The sequence below is a fragment of the Notolabrus celidotus genome, chromosome 20, assembly GCF_009762535.1.
Source record: "Notolabrus celidotus isolate fNotCel1 chromosome 20, fNotCel1.pri, whole genome shotgun sequence".
In the NCBI taxonomy this organism is placed as follows: Eukaryota; Metazoa; Chordata; class Actinopteri; order Labriformes; family Labridae; genus Notolabrus; species Notolabrus celidotus.
Window position 1 is genome coordinate 130,811 of NC_048291.1, and position 12,797 is coordinate 143,607.

The 12,797-nt window shown below is 41.4% G+C and overlaps 1 protein-coding gene across 3 annotated transcripts; it reads left to right on the plus strand.

Annotated features, from left to right (window-relative positions):
• Window positions 1-435: 435 nt before the first annotated feature.
• pigq (phosphatidylinositol glycan anchor biosynthesis, class Q) lies at window positions 436-11,378 on the plus strand. 3 transcript variants are annotated; one of them, XM_034711401.1, is made up of 16 exons: window positions 444-528; window positions 792-880; window positions 1,006-1,070; window positions 2,089-2,292; window positions 2,464-2,650; window positions 2,787-3,052; window positions 3,523-3,719; window positions 3,811-3,942; window positions 4,024-4,144; window positions 4,453-4,579; window positions 4,713-4,866; window positions 7,339-7,450; window positions 7,560-7,640; window positions 8,241-8,355; window positions 8,674-8,735; window positions 9,645-9,815. In XM_034711401.1, the coding sequence occupies exons 4-16, from the start codon at window positions 2,140-2,142 to the stop codon at window positions 9,795-9,797; spliced, it is 1,860 nt and encodes a 619-aa protein (XP_034567292.1). In that variant the 5' UTR covers window positions 444-528; window positions 792-880; window positions 1,006-1,070; window positions 2,089-2,139; the 3' UTR covers window positions 9,798-9,815. The 3 variants fall into 3 exon arrangements, with proteins under 3 accessions (XP_034567293.1, XP_034567292.1, XP_034567291.1); XM_034711400.1 differs by having other exon boundaries at window positions 792-1,070; XM_034711402.1 differs by lacking the exons at window positions 792-880; window positions 1,006-1,070 and having other exon boundaries at window positions 436-528; window positions 9,645-11,378.
• The last annotated feature ends 1,419 nt before the right edge of the window (window positions 11,379-12,797 follow it).

The following is a 12,797-nucleotide window of genomic DNA, read 5'->3' on the forward strand; positions in this document are numbered from 1 at the left end:
AAATAGGTATACAAAATCTATAAATAAATACAATAATAAATACAACACAGGGTTCATCATGATTAAAACAACAAAAATACATTTGATCCAGTGTTTCAAAAAACAAGAAAAATACCTTGTGTCACTTAATGTGGGCTGAGTCTGCTCCCTTACAATTCCATTATCTGAATCACTGAGGCAACACCATAGGCTGTATAAAATAGGGCGACACATACATTTATACCACATAATATTTATCAGCAAAGCATGACAGGACATTATTAGGAAAATCACAAAGCTAGCACTCATCCATTTTTGTACTTTGAGAAAGATTCCGGAGGCGTTTTTAATGTCATGTATCTGTTAAATTTTAATCATTTAATCAAAAAGTAAATGAAAACAGGGGCGGAACTGAAATCCACCTGTCTCTGTTCCTACTCGGACATTTAATTCAAAGGACTGTCAACAATAAGTATGGCGCCGCTCGTTGCTTAGCTTGACTTGTACCGACGTGATAAAAGGGAAGAGAAAGCTCGTTTTGGATTTGAAGTGAGTTAAAAATGTTTATTTTTTATATGTGTATCTTTTATGAGTCTTAGCGCTTCACTGTTTTAATCCTTCACCGTGTTATTCAGTTTTTAAGAGTAATTTGGTTTCATTTATAAATTTGCGATATGAATATTTCAGTTTATAAGAGCTGATCGGTTTTTCTTCAGTGAAACTAAAATGTTAAATCTTGTTTTATCTCTTTATTAATCACTAACCTTTGTGTTGTCACTCGCTAACACAGATTTAACCCACTTTCTGTTCAGTCACTGACATCAATGACAATCCTGCCTCGGGCTTTGAATGTTGCCACAACAACGAGCTGCAGACTCAATATATGAAGGACATAAAGGAGGTCAACCGCTTCAGTCCCATTGTTCACTGGAGTCCCTACAAATATCTCTTTATATTATATAAACATAAATATAAAAACACAGGAGGGTTCATTTTGACCTTTTGTTCTGTTTTTGATTTTATTAGAAGATGGACATTTTCTAATTATTTAAAAATAAGGACACACTTTGTTTTAATCCGGATTACATCAGGTACAGTCTACTCTATTATTATTCTTTTTTTTCTGCTTGTATTATTTTTAAAAAGCTGTTTGATGTTTTTCAGACTTATATAGTTATTTTTTTATTAATCTCTTTATTTTCATACAGTCATATTACTGACCCATATATATTTAATTATTTATATATCTTTCAATCTGTCATAACCAAACCATAATCTCACCATGTCAACCTGTTGCTATGAAATAAAATTTGCCTCCTGCCTGCTATTACAATTTTTATCTTATTTTTATTTATCTATTTTTTAATTTAATTTTTACTTATTTTAACTCTCAATTTGTGCTTATGTCTGTGTTGGTGAACAACCAAATCCCCCCGGGATCAATAAAGTATTATATTATCATATCTTAATTTAACAATAATAATAGTAATAATAATGATAATAAACTTCATTTATGTAGCACTCTTTACAACAGCGTTACAAAGTGCTATACGAATGAAAAAGATAATATAAAAATAATTAAAACAAGATTAAAAAGGCTTTAAACCATGAATGGCCAAAAGGAAATAAAACAGATGTTGTACAGAAAATTATAAAAACCTAAAACAATAAAAAGATCAAAGAGATAAAAAATATCCTGCCTGTGATACTGTCTGAAAATTGAATAAAAGCAGCGCCTGGAGGATTGAAACACGCTTATATAATAAAGAGAAATTATAAAATTGTGCTTTTAAAAAAATGAATAAAGAGTTTGCCAATCTGATCTCTGCATGGAGGTTGTTCCAGAGGGTTTTTTTTAGAGGACATTAAACCATTTTACACTGGGATTACCTTCTAATTTATGAACAGTAGACTCATATTGTACATTTAAATCTGAGGATGATGAACCTGCTGGTGCCTGAAAGTCTTACAGGACGAAGGTGGATTAATAAGCAAGCGAAAATTCCCTAAGTAACATCATTAAAAGTGTCCCATCCTCAGTGGGACTGAATGTGTTCACAGACCAGAGACAATAATAAATAAACTCCCTTGGTTGTTTCTTCATCTCAGTCTCAGATCATCCGAGCAGCTGGAGGCTGAACGCTGAGCCACAGTGACGTCATGGTGCTGAAGGTCTTCTTCCCGCAGTGCTGCAACCGGGCCAACAGCGGGCTCCTGGTCGGCCGCTGGATCTCGGGTCATGACTCTGCTGTAGTGCTGGCTGTAATCCACTACCCGTTCATCCCCGGGCAGGTCAAACAGTACGTCCAACAGGTGGGTTCAGCACAGAGCACACCTCAGAGATCTTTATGGGACGTTTTCTCAAGTTGCTCTAATCCACACAAAGATGATTTCTGAAAGTGACGTCTCACTTTGCTAAAATATTCAGCATGTATGTCGTGGTAGAGAAATAAGAACTCCTTCCTTCGATGTCCTTCCCCACAGATGCAGGCTAAGAGTGGGGTGGAGCTCTCGGTGCTGGGCTCGTGGAGTTTACCTAAAGAGGGTCAGGAGGGGATGGAGAGCTTCCTCAGGGACCTCAGCACCATCTTCCCTCAGGAACGCTGGCTCCAGATCAAGAGGCACCTGGGCAAGACGGGCTTCACCTGCCAGATCCTGAACAGGGATCAGAGTAAGACCCTCAGACTCGTATTAACAGATACACATTTATCAGATGTTAAACTTTAAAACCGTCAGTACGATTCATGTCTTTGGAGGTTTTGATGTAGCGCAGGATTTTAAAGTGAATCTATCTTTGTTGTGACCAGATGGAAAGGTGATTCAGCCGGACGTTATAAAGAAGAAGAAGAAGAAGAAGAAGAGGAAGGAGAAGAAGGAGAAGACTGAGGACGATGATCAGCGGGATGGAGATGATAACGAAGAACAGCAGGAAGAGGAGGAGGAGGAAGAGGAGGAGGGGGAGAAGGTGATCTTTGTCCACTACGAGCAGAGGAAGGTGATGCTGTCGCAGCTTCACCCCGTCGAGAACGGAGTCCCAGACCCCAAAACTGAACCTCCATCTGAGCTGAGACAGGTACGAGACCGAGGTGATGTAGAAGTGGAGTCAAGTGCATGTGTGAAAACAGGTGGATGTAAACAGGTGGTCATGTTCCTCCTCCTCCTCCTCCTCCTCCTCCTCCTCCTCCTCCTCCCCCTTCTCCCCCTCTTCCTCATCCTCCTTCTTCTCCTCCTCCTCCTCCTCCTCCTTCCCCTCCTCCTTCTCCTCCTCCTCCTCTTCCTCTTCCTCCTCCTCATCTCTTCCTCCTCCTCCTCCTCCTTCCCCTCCTCCTCCTCCTCCTCCTTCTTCTTCTCCTCCTCCTCCTCCTTCTTCTTCTCCTCCTCCTCCTCCTCCTCTTCCTCGTCATCCTACTCATCTCTTCCTCCCCCTCCTCCTTCCCCTCCTCCTCCTCCTCCTCCTCCTCCTCCTCCTCCTCCTCCTCCTCCTCCCCCTCCCCCTCCTCCTCTTCCTTCCCCCCTCCTCCTCTTCCTCCTTCTGTGTTTCAGATGTTTAAGACGGTGGCCGGCAGTGAGCCGCTGTTCTTCCTGGACCGATATGATGACGGGCCTCTGAAGTCGACACACTGGCAGTCTGAGGGTCGAGAGGCCAGCATCATCGTGGAGCTGCTCAAACAGGGCTCCGTCCCGCTCTGCATGCTCATCAGATGGCTGCTCTCCATCTGGACCTGGATCTGTAACATGAGGTGAGAAGAGGAAACTTCAAGTGTGAGGAAAGAAAAACTCTCACGGTTCTCCCCAAATGATTCTTAAAAAAGAACCTTGTTCTGCCTCCAGGGTCTTCAACCTCTACCCGCTCCGGTTCGTGTCCAGTAAGCTGTCCACCTGTGTCCAGCTCAGCTACAGATCGGAGCACATGCGGACGCTCAGCTCAGCAAAACGATCCACAGAACACACCGAGTTCATGAGGTGAGTGTTTAAAACAGCAGCAGAGAAAGTTCCTGGATTTTCTGACCTTGTGTTCGGAGTTTCATGTTTGTGTGTTTGCAGGAAAGCAAACATCTGCGTGTCGTTCCTCATCGACGTGGCTCTCGGGATGTTGCTCATCTGGTGGCTCTACAGAGACGACCACATCAGCATGTTGGCAAACACACTGGTGCCTGCAGCTGACGTAAGTGAGATCAAAACACACGACTGCTCAGCCCTCTGAGATGTTTATTGTATCCCATCAGGTCACTGTCATTACCTCTTGTTATCAAAGTTTTCTGACACTGTGACGTATAATTACTCTGAAACTGGGGCATTCATCCCCCTCTCTTTCTCTTCTTTGCATTCCTCCTCAGTTGCTTCAGAGTCGGCTCTAATATAGAAACAAGAAATACTTCAAGATGCTTCAGATAATATCCCTACTGCTGATAAATGTTCCAATCTGAACGTATTTCTCCTGCCTCTTGTTTACTTCCTGTGGTTCTCCCTCAGCATGTGGCAAAGGAGCTGGAGGAGCTGCTGCAGTGGCTGATGGGAGCTCCTGCAGGGCTGAAGATGAACCGAGCTCTGGACCAGGTCCTGGGTCGCTTCTTTCTCTACCACATCCACCTCTGGATCAGTGAGTCACAGCACACTGCTCGCTTTATCTTACACTCATAACCTCGTAATCTTCTGTATGAACGTCTTCAAGCTAAATGAAAAACATCATCATGAGTCAGACGTCGACACTGAGGTGTCTTGTTCCCCCGCAGGTTACATCCACCTGATGTCTCCCTTCATCGAGGGGATCCTGTGGTACGGTGGCCTCTCAGCCTGCCTGGGACTGACCTTTGCCCTCTCGCTGCTCTCTGACATGGTGGCCCTGCTCACCTTCCACATCTACTGCTTCTACGTCTACGGAGCCAGGTGAGACGGCCACATATCTTAAAACCACATGGAGACACTGCGGTGGGATTTTAGATTTAATTATGAATGTGTCAAAGTGAACATGACAGAAAAACACAGTATGCATGTTAAAAAGAGAAGTAGATTGGGCTAGGTACAAGATAAAATCCAGTGACAAGTGAGTCTAGCTTTGTCGGTGCTGGTCCTGGTTCACCTCTTTACCTCTATCCATCGCTGGATGTTGTTCGGTAAAGGAGTGATAGAGTCAGTCCTCTCTATACCGGAAGGTCGGGGGAGCTGAAGTGCTCTCAGGCACAACATTGAACTCCAAAACTACCCTCAAATGTGCTGTGAAGGTGGCATAAAGCACTATCCACCTCTATCATCCCTCTCTCTCTTCATCTCCCTCTATCATCCCTCTCTCTCTTTGTCTCCCTCTATCATCCCTCTCTCTCTTTGTCTCCCTCCATCCCTCTCTCTCTTTGTCTCCCTCCATCCCTCTCTCTCTTCATCTCTCTCTCTCTCTCTCTCTCTCTATCTATCTCTTCATCTCCCTCCATCCCTCTCTCTCTCTTCATCTCCCCCTCTCTCTCTATCTCTCTCTATCTCTCTCTATCTCTTCATCTCCCTCTATCCCTCTCTCTATCTCTTCATCTCCCTCTATCCATCTCTCTCTCTCTTCATCTCCATCTATCCCTCTCTCTCTTCATCTCCCTCTCTTTCTCTCTCTCTCTCTCTTCATCTACCTCCATCTCTCTCTCTCTTCATCTCCCTCTATCCCTCTCTCTCTCTCTTCATCTCCCTCCATCCCTCTCTCTCTCTCTTCATCTCCCTCCATCCCTCTCTCTCTCTCTTCATCTCCCTCTATCCCTCTCTCTCTCTCTTCATCTCCCTCTATCCCTCTCTCTCTCTCTTCATCTCCCTCTGTCCCTCTCTCTCTCTCTTCATCTCCCTCTATCCCTCTCTCTCTCTCTTCATCTCCCTCTATCATCTCTCTCTCTCTCCATCTCCCTCTATCCCTCTCTCCAACACGGTCTCAGCAGATGTGTGTCTAACATGAGTCTGGTCCTGCTGGAGGTTTCTGCCTGTTAAAGGAAGTTTGTCCTTGCCACTGTAACTTGCTAAATGCTGCAAAGTGCTCTGCTCATGGTGGATTAAGATGAGATCAGACTGAGTCCTGTCTGGAAGAGGGGACTGGATCTGATCCGGTCTTGATGTTGGATCTTTGTTAATAATAGAACATAGAGTACGGTCTAGACCGGCTCTGTTTGGAGAGAGTCTTCAGATAACGTTTGTTGTGATTTGGCTCTTTATAAATAAAGATTTTCTCCCACCATATTATGGTCTTTAGGGACAGTATGGATCCCAGAGCTTTAAACGTTTGACTCCTGTAGGGGGCGTTTTACTCCAACCTTAGAGTCTGTTTCTAAGATGATGTGACTTCTGTTCATAATTGATACATTTTTCTGTTCATTTTTGTGTCTTTTTTTTTGCCTTTAAAAGAGAGGACGGCTGAGGAGAGACCAGCTTAAACCCCTTTAGGGACAGTAGGGGTCACGAGTCCTTGGCACCTAAAAGTTTGGGAACCCCTGCTCTACATTATAACACAAATCATATGTTTTTATGTTTAAAATTTTACTTTTGAGATGACATTTTTTCTCAAGTTATTGTTTTTGATTGATACTGAAAAAGGTCTAATTCTATAAACCTGTCCTGGACTTAGAGTAAAGACTCTGAGGTGAAATCTTGACCTCCATCTCTGGGGTTTGGTGGCGTTGACAGGAATGATGTCTCATCTCACTCGTCTCTTTTCTAAAGTTATTATCATGTTTAAGTTTAGCCGATCTGATGACATAAAAGCATGACTCAGATTTATTCTCAGGTCCTCACACCTCCTGTGTTTCACCTCAAACCAGGACTCGGGGTCTCTGCTGAGCCCTGGACCGTGTGATAATAGTCTTGAACATTGGAGGAGAGAGGATTGACTAAATTATGCATTCACTCTAAAGATAGCTCGGCCTGCTCGGCTCGCTCGCCTGTGGTGTATAATGAAATATTACCCACTTTCCTGGTTACATATTTATGCTCTGACAGCTTTTTGTGTGGTCGGATTCAGACTGAGGGCCTTTGTCAGGGTTCTGCATTAAATCTGAATGATGTGGCTTAAATATATCTGCTGCTCAGATCACAGTTCAGTCTCTACTTTAAAGAAAGGATGAAGGGAAGCTGCAGGAAGAGGTAGGAAGATGATCTCTCTGTAGGCGGGATGGTAATAAAACGATTAAGACAGAGAGAGACTTAAACTCAGGGGATGGAGACTGTGTCAAGACCACGATGTAAAGACCACCATGAACGGGCAAAACTAGACTCTCGTATTCTGCTTTCTAAACCACCTGACCCATTTCTCTCTCTGAAGTCCTCCCCCTCTCTTCTCTCCCCCTCTCCTTTCTTTGAACTGCCCCTTTAACCGGTCTCTCTTTGGTCTCTCCTCAGGCTGTACTGTCTGAAGATCTACGGCCTCTCGTCTCTCTGGAGGCTCTTCAGAGGGAAGAAGTGGAACGTCCTGCGGCAGAGGGTGGACTCCTGCTCCTATGACCTGGACCAGGTAACACACACATATACACTAGAACACACACACACACACATCGTCATCGTCATCATCATCATCATCACAGGGATGCAGATGATAACTGTCAGTGTTTGTGACGCTCCAGCTCTTCATCGGGACGCTGCTCTTCACCGTCCTGCTGTTTCTTCTGCCCACCACGGCGCTCTACTACCTGGTCTTCACGCTGGTAAGACGAGTGAGAGGAGTCACACCAAGATGATTCACTACACACCCAATCAATCAATCAATCAATACATCAATCAATCAATCTTTATATATAAAAAAATATTGAATAAATAAATAAATTAAAGGTAAAAATAAAAAACATGAATCAGACAATAGAATATTAAAGTGATATTAAAGTAGTTATCTAAGTGACAAATGTGGACGTGGTTTCCCTCTTAACAAATCATTGTTTGTTTTTATGTTTAATTTATTGCATTTTATTTTGGTAACTTTATTTTCATTGAATGCTTTATTTATAGTTTTTCATTTACAGATAGGAACATTTATTCCCTTCATCCAGCCAACCACCCTGAATTTACAGACAAGAATGAAAAATATAAATTATAAAAATGAAACAATAGTTATAATAATACAAAAGTAAAGGCAGTATAATAATAATAATAATATTAAAATAAATAAAAAGGTTAATATTTGAAATAAATGCATAAATAAATATAAAAGGTAAAAATAATAAAAACAGAAAAATAAAAACTCCACATATGATAATCTATAACTACAGTGTGTTTGTTTTGAATCCCCTCTGTGTGTCTGTGTTGTTCAGCTGCGTCTGGTGGTGGTGCTGTTCCAGGGCGTCCTCCACCTCAGCGTGGACTTCATTAACTCCTTCCCTCTGTTCGCTGCCGGCCTTCGCATCTGCCGCTCCTACAGACTGGCAGGTATGTCACCTTTTATCATCTCTTATGATCTGTCATCCAGCTTATCAGGCATGTTAGGATGATTGTTTGATGATAGTTAAAGACATTCAAAGTCAAATAAGCTTTATTAAAGAGGCAAGAGAAATGTTATTGTATAGTGTAATCTAAAAGTTAGAAAATGCTCGTTATGACGACATGTTCCTGCTTTAAAGGAGCTCGTACAGTGAGCAAATCAAAGTGCTGACTTTAGAGCTGAGTGAAAGGATGGAAGACATGATCGAATATTGTCCTCAGTAAAGTCTGGACCTCTTAATGGTGTGTGTGTCATGTGCGTTTCAGAGGGAGTAAAGTTCAGGGTTCTCTGTGAGGAGCCGGGGACCGCCCTTCACCTGATGATGGAGGTAAGAACTCACGTTTGACTTAGTTAGGATCTTAGATGTTGAAGTTTTGGCAGGATCAGATCCAGTCCCATCTTCCAGACAGGACTCAGTCTGATCTCATCTTAATCCACCATGAGTAGAGCACTTTGCAGCATTTAACAAGTTACAGTGGCAAGGACAAAGTTCCTTTAACAGGCAGAAACCTCCAGCAGGACCAGACTCATGTTAGACACACATCTGCTGAGACCGTGTTGGAGAGAGGGATAGAGGGAGATGAAGAGAGAGAGAGATGATAGTGGGGAGACGGATAGTAGTAGTTGTAGCAGCTGGAGTCTGGCAGGCCCACAGCAGCAGAGATCCAGAGGAACCTATGGGACAAGGGAGCTCAGGGACTCCAGAAAGGTCTATGGTTAGGAACTTTAATGGGAACCGTACAGCTGGTGATGAATACAGAGCTTTGTGCAGTCTTCCTTTAAAGGTAGGGAAGTTTCTCTGAGCTGAAATGAATGTAACACCTGGATGCACCTGTGGGATTTAAGACCTCAGAACTAGTTTGGATCATCATGAAGTATTCAGCTTGCACTGACGGTGTGATGTGGAAACATGAAGCTTTCAGGTCACAAACACTAAGAGAGGACTTTTGAAGAAGAGATGGATCAGACCGAGTGAAATTATAAGTCACAAACACAAGATATGAGTTAAAGTAGGATATATTTATTTGTTTTAAATGTGAGGAAAAAGGCTAATATGTTCTTCCGTTTGCTTACAGGAAGACAGAGTTTGTCTTTGAGTTTTCAAGAACCTGCAGAAATTCAAAACATACATACTTAAATACACAATCAGGAGTAATGGAATACCTTTATATCGTCATTTAATTTAGTCTCTCTTTCAGTGTTTCATGTGTTCAGACTCGTATGTTTCCGTCCACAGATTAACCCTTTAAAGACCAGCACGGTAATTCAGACCTACCGCACCCCGACGTACAGCTGCTACCCCAAAGACTCCTGGGCCGCTCTGATCAAGAAGCTGTTTGTTGGGGAGCTGATTTACCCCTGGAGACACAAAACCACCAAGACCGACTGAGAGCCATCAGCTGGAAAGGTGTGTGTGAGAGAGAGAGAGAGAGAGAGAGAGAGAGAGAGAGAGAGAGAGAGAGAGAGAGAGAGAGAGAGAGAGAGAGAGAGAGAGAGAGAGAGAGAGAGAGAGAGAGAGAGAAGTGACTGAATAAATAATGAGACAGAGACAGATGGAGGGAAGCGAGGGTGAGTTCAGTAGCAGAACCTGAAGAGTAACAGGGCTTTCATGTTAAATCAATGACAGAGAAAGTATGTTTTTACTGAAGCTGCTGAGTCATCTCTCTCTCCATCAGAGCGCATAAGAGAAACAAAAAATGAGTCAGCGAAAACAGAAACCGGAAAACCAGCAAGCAGTATCGTCTCGCTGTGATTTCATCAAATCACTTTCAGAGGATGATGGATCACGTTGTCTGTCTTTTACGTTGAGGAGATCAGAAATTAAAGCTCCTGTAGGGAGTTTTTAGCCGGTCTTAGAGAACACTAATATTAACATTGAAGCCTCTAACTGACCTTAAATAGCAGAAGAGACCACCAGCAATGTGATTGATTCCCTCTACGCAGTCCTCTTTACCTCCTGTACACACAGCCGTGAGGAAGGTCTCAGGCGCAGTCAGTCAGACTCAAGCTTTGTTGACATTTTTCACAACAAAGATTCACATGAAGTGATGTGTTCGACTGTTTAAAGGTGACAGGATAAGACTCTTTGTCTGAAAACATGACCTACACATGAGCAAAGAGATGAGATACCGCTTTGTCCACTGGGGGCGCCAAAATCAACAAACAAAAGTTCCTCGCACAAACATTTAAATCATGGATTCCATCATTACTCGGCAGTAATTTACCTCCCGTGTTATTAAATCAGGAAGTTCAGTTCATCTTAAGAAAACATGGTAACGCTAAATCCACTCCATGGTTATTTTTAAATGTAGAACAAAGGGTCAGACTTCCTCTCTGAGTTAAAGTGTTTCTGTATTAACTGCACTGACCAAGTGAATAGTTGTAACTTTTAGATTTTATATATATTATTAAATATTAGACTCTACTTGAAATCATGCTAACTGGAGGCATACATTTTCTTTTGTGTATTTTTTATTTCTCTGTCTGGATTAAATGAGAATCATGTTGTTTTATGTTCATGTTTGCCATTTTCTCCTGCACACACTGGAGCTGTTTGCCTCTGACAGACTGTTACAGAGAAAAATCAACAGTCCTGCCGTTCTGTTCTTTTTTTATTGTTGTGCCTCCGCATGTCTTCTTCAATCAAATAGTGTCCTTGGATTCTTAGTTTCATGTGTTTGAAACCTTCGTGAAGTCTTAAACGCATTGTGACCAATCTCTGTACTTGACAAAGAAAAGCTGTGATTCACTTTTTTATTTGACTCCACGTGAATCATTAACTCTTTGTGCTTCTTAAATGAGTCATTGCTGGTTTATTTGACCTAAATCTTCACACCGTACTTTGTAGCATCCTTAAATCTAATTTGAGTTTCTTAACCTGTAAATCTTTCACCCTATTTTTGTTAACCTTTAATTTATCATGTATCTGTCCGAAATGTTAAGACACCATTTAATAAAATTTCTAACAATACGATGTATGTGTTTATTAAACTGATACTAAAATATTAGAAGAAGAATCATGTAAGTCTTACAGGAGTTAATGTCAGAACATGACATGAAACAAGCTGCAGCGTTATGAATATCTGTGTGGGATGTATTTTACACCCACAAACCACAGCCTGCAGCATGCATGTGTTCTTAGTTAGAGTAATACTGGGATCAGTTTATTCACAATATTTCATAAATCCAAACTGATCACTGATTCGTTACAGCAACAAAAATAGATTATTTAATTTTATTTTGTATTTTTTGCCATAGAAATACTGTATTGTTAATGATCATGATGTTGGTTTAGAATGTTTTCTTAATTATTTAGACATTAAATCACTTTTTTAGAGTTATGATGAATTCTAATAACATTTTGTGTCTCACTTTTAATGCTTGTAGGTTTATGTTTCCACCTTAAAATGCATACAGAGATATGCAAAGTCATTTTTTAATTTTTCTCAGGATTTTGTGCACATGTTCTCATAATGGCAAAGCAACAAAGGGGAAATCACTGCACTTAAATCTCCCCTGTGAAGCTTTTAAGACAAACAGCACTCAACTTTGAAAAATGCATGTTAAAGATTCAGGAACAGCAGCCTGTTACGGTGCAGAGGGTTTTGTCTTCTTGAAGTTCTTTTATAGAATAATAACAGCAATGAGACGACAAAAAGCACCTCACCTACTTATTTATCATTACCTCTAAAATGTGCATACAGCCATTTGTTTTAAGTACCTTTTAATAAGATAATTACAGAAGTATGCATTTTTCTTAAGTCTGTTGCCTCAGTCGAGTCTACGGGTAGCTATCCAGTATGTTAAGTGTTTGCACAGACAGACAGACAGACAGGCAGGCAGGCAGGCAGGCAGGCAGGCAGGCAGGCAGACAGACAGACAGACAGACAGACAGACAGACAGACAGACAGACAGACAGACAGACAGATAGATAGATAGATAGATAGATAGATAGACTTTATTGATCTCCCATTGGTGGAAATGTGTTCTTTCCAGCAGCTTACAACACGGGACATGACAATGCGGAAATGTACTAACATAGTTTAAAAATGTATATGTATTAAAAATAGTAATAATGATAAGGTGAATCTAAAATTAAAAAAACAAAATAAGATATAGTAATAAATATAACAGATATATTCACTATGTACACTTCTACACTTCTAGCTTATGAATCAATAGAAAAGTAAATTATAACATGGATAAAATTGCATCAGGTTTTATGAGCATACAGTATAAAAAGCACACACAATTGTCCCTAAAGTCATTATGTATAAAGTCTGAAGTCATTTCAGATGCACCCTCTTATATCCCCTAAGCATGCCTTATCAGCTCAACTCACCCTGGAGAAACTGCAATCTCTAGCAGATTAGAATAATTTTACCAATAC

What these genes read in the sequence shown, in the direction of transcription:
- pigq (XM_034711402.1), top strand. Translation starts at nt 2,140, where the DNA reads ATGGTGCTGAAGGTCTTCTTCCCGCAGTGCTGCAACCGGGCCAACAGC. An exon ending in TCAAACAGTACGTCCAACAG is followed by an intron (nt 2,293 to 2,463) that starts GTGGGTTCAGCA and finishes CCTTCCCCACAG; the next exon opens with ATGCAGGCTAAGAGTGGGGT. An exon ending in GAACACACCGAGTTCATGAG is followed by an intron (nt 3,943 to 4,023) that starts GTGAGTGTTTAA and finishes GTGTGTTTGCAG; the next exon opens with GAAAGCAAACATCTGCGTGT.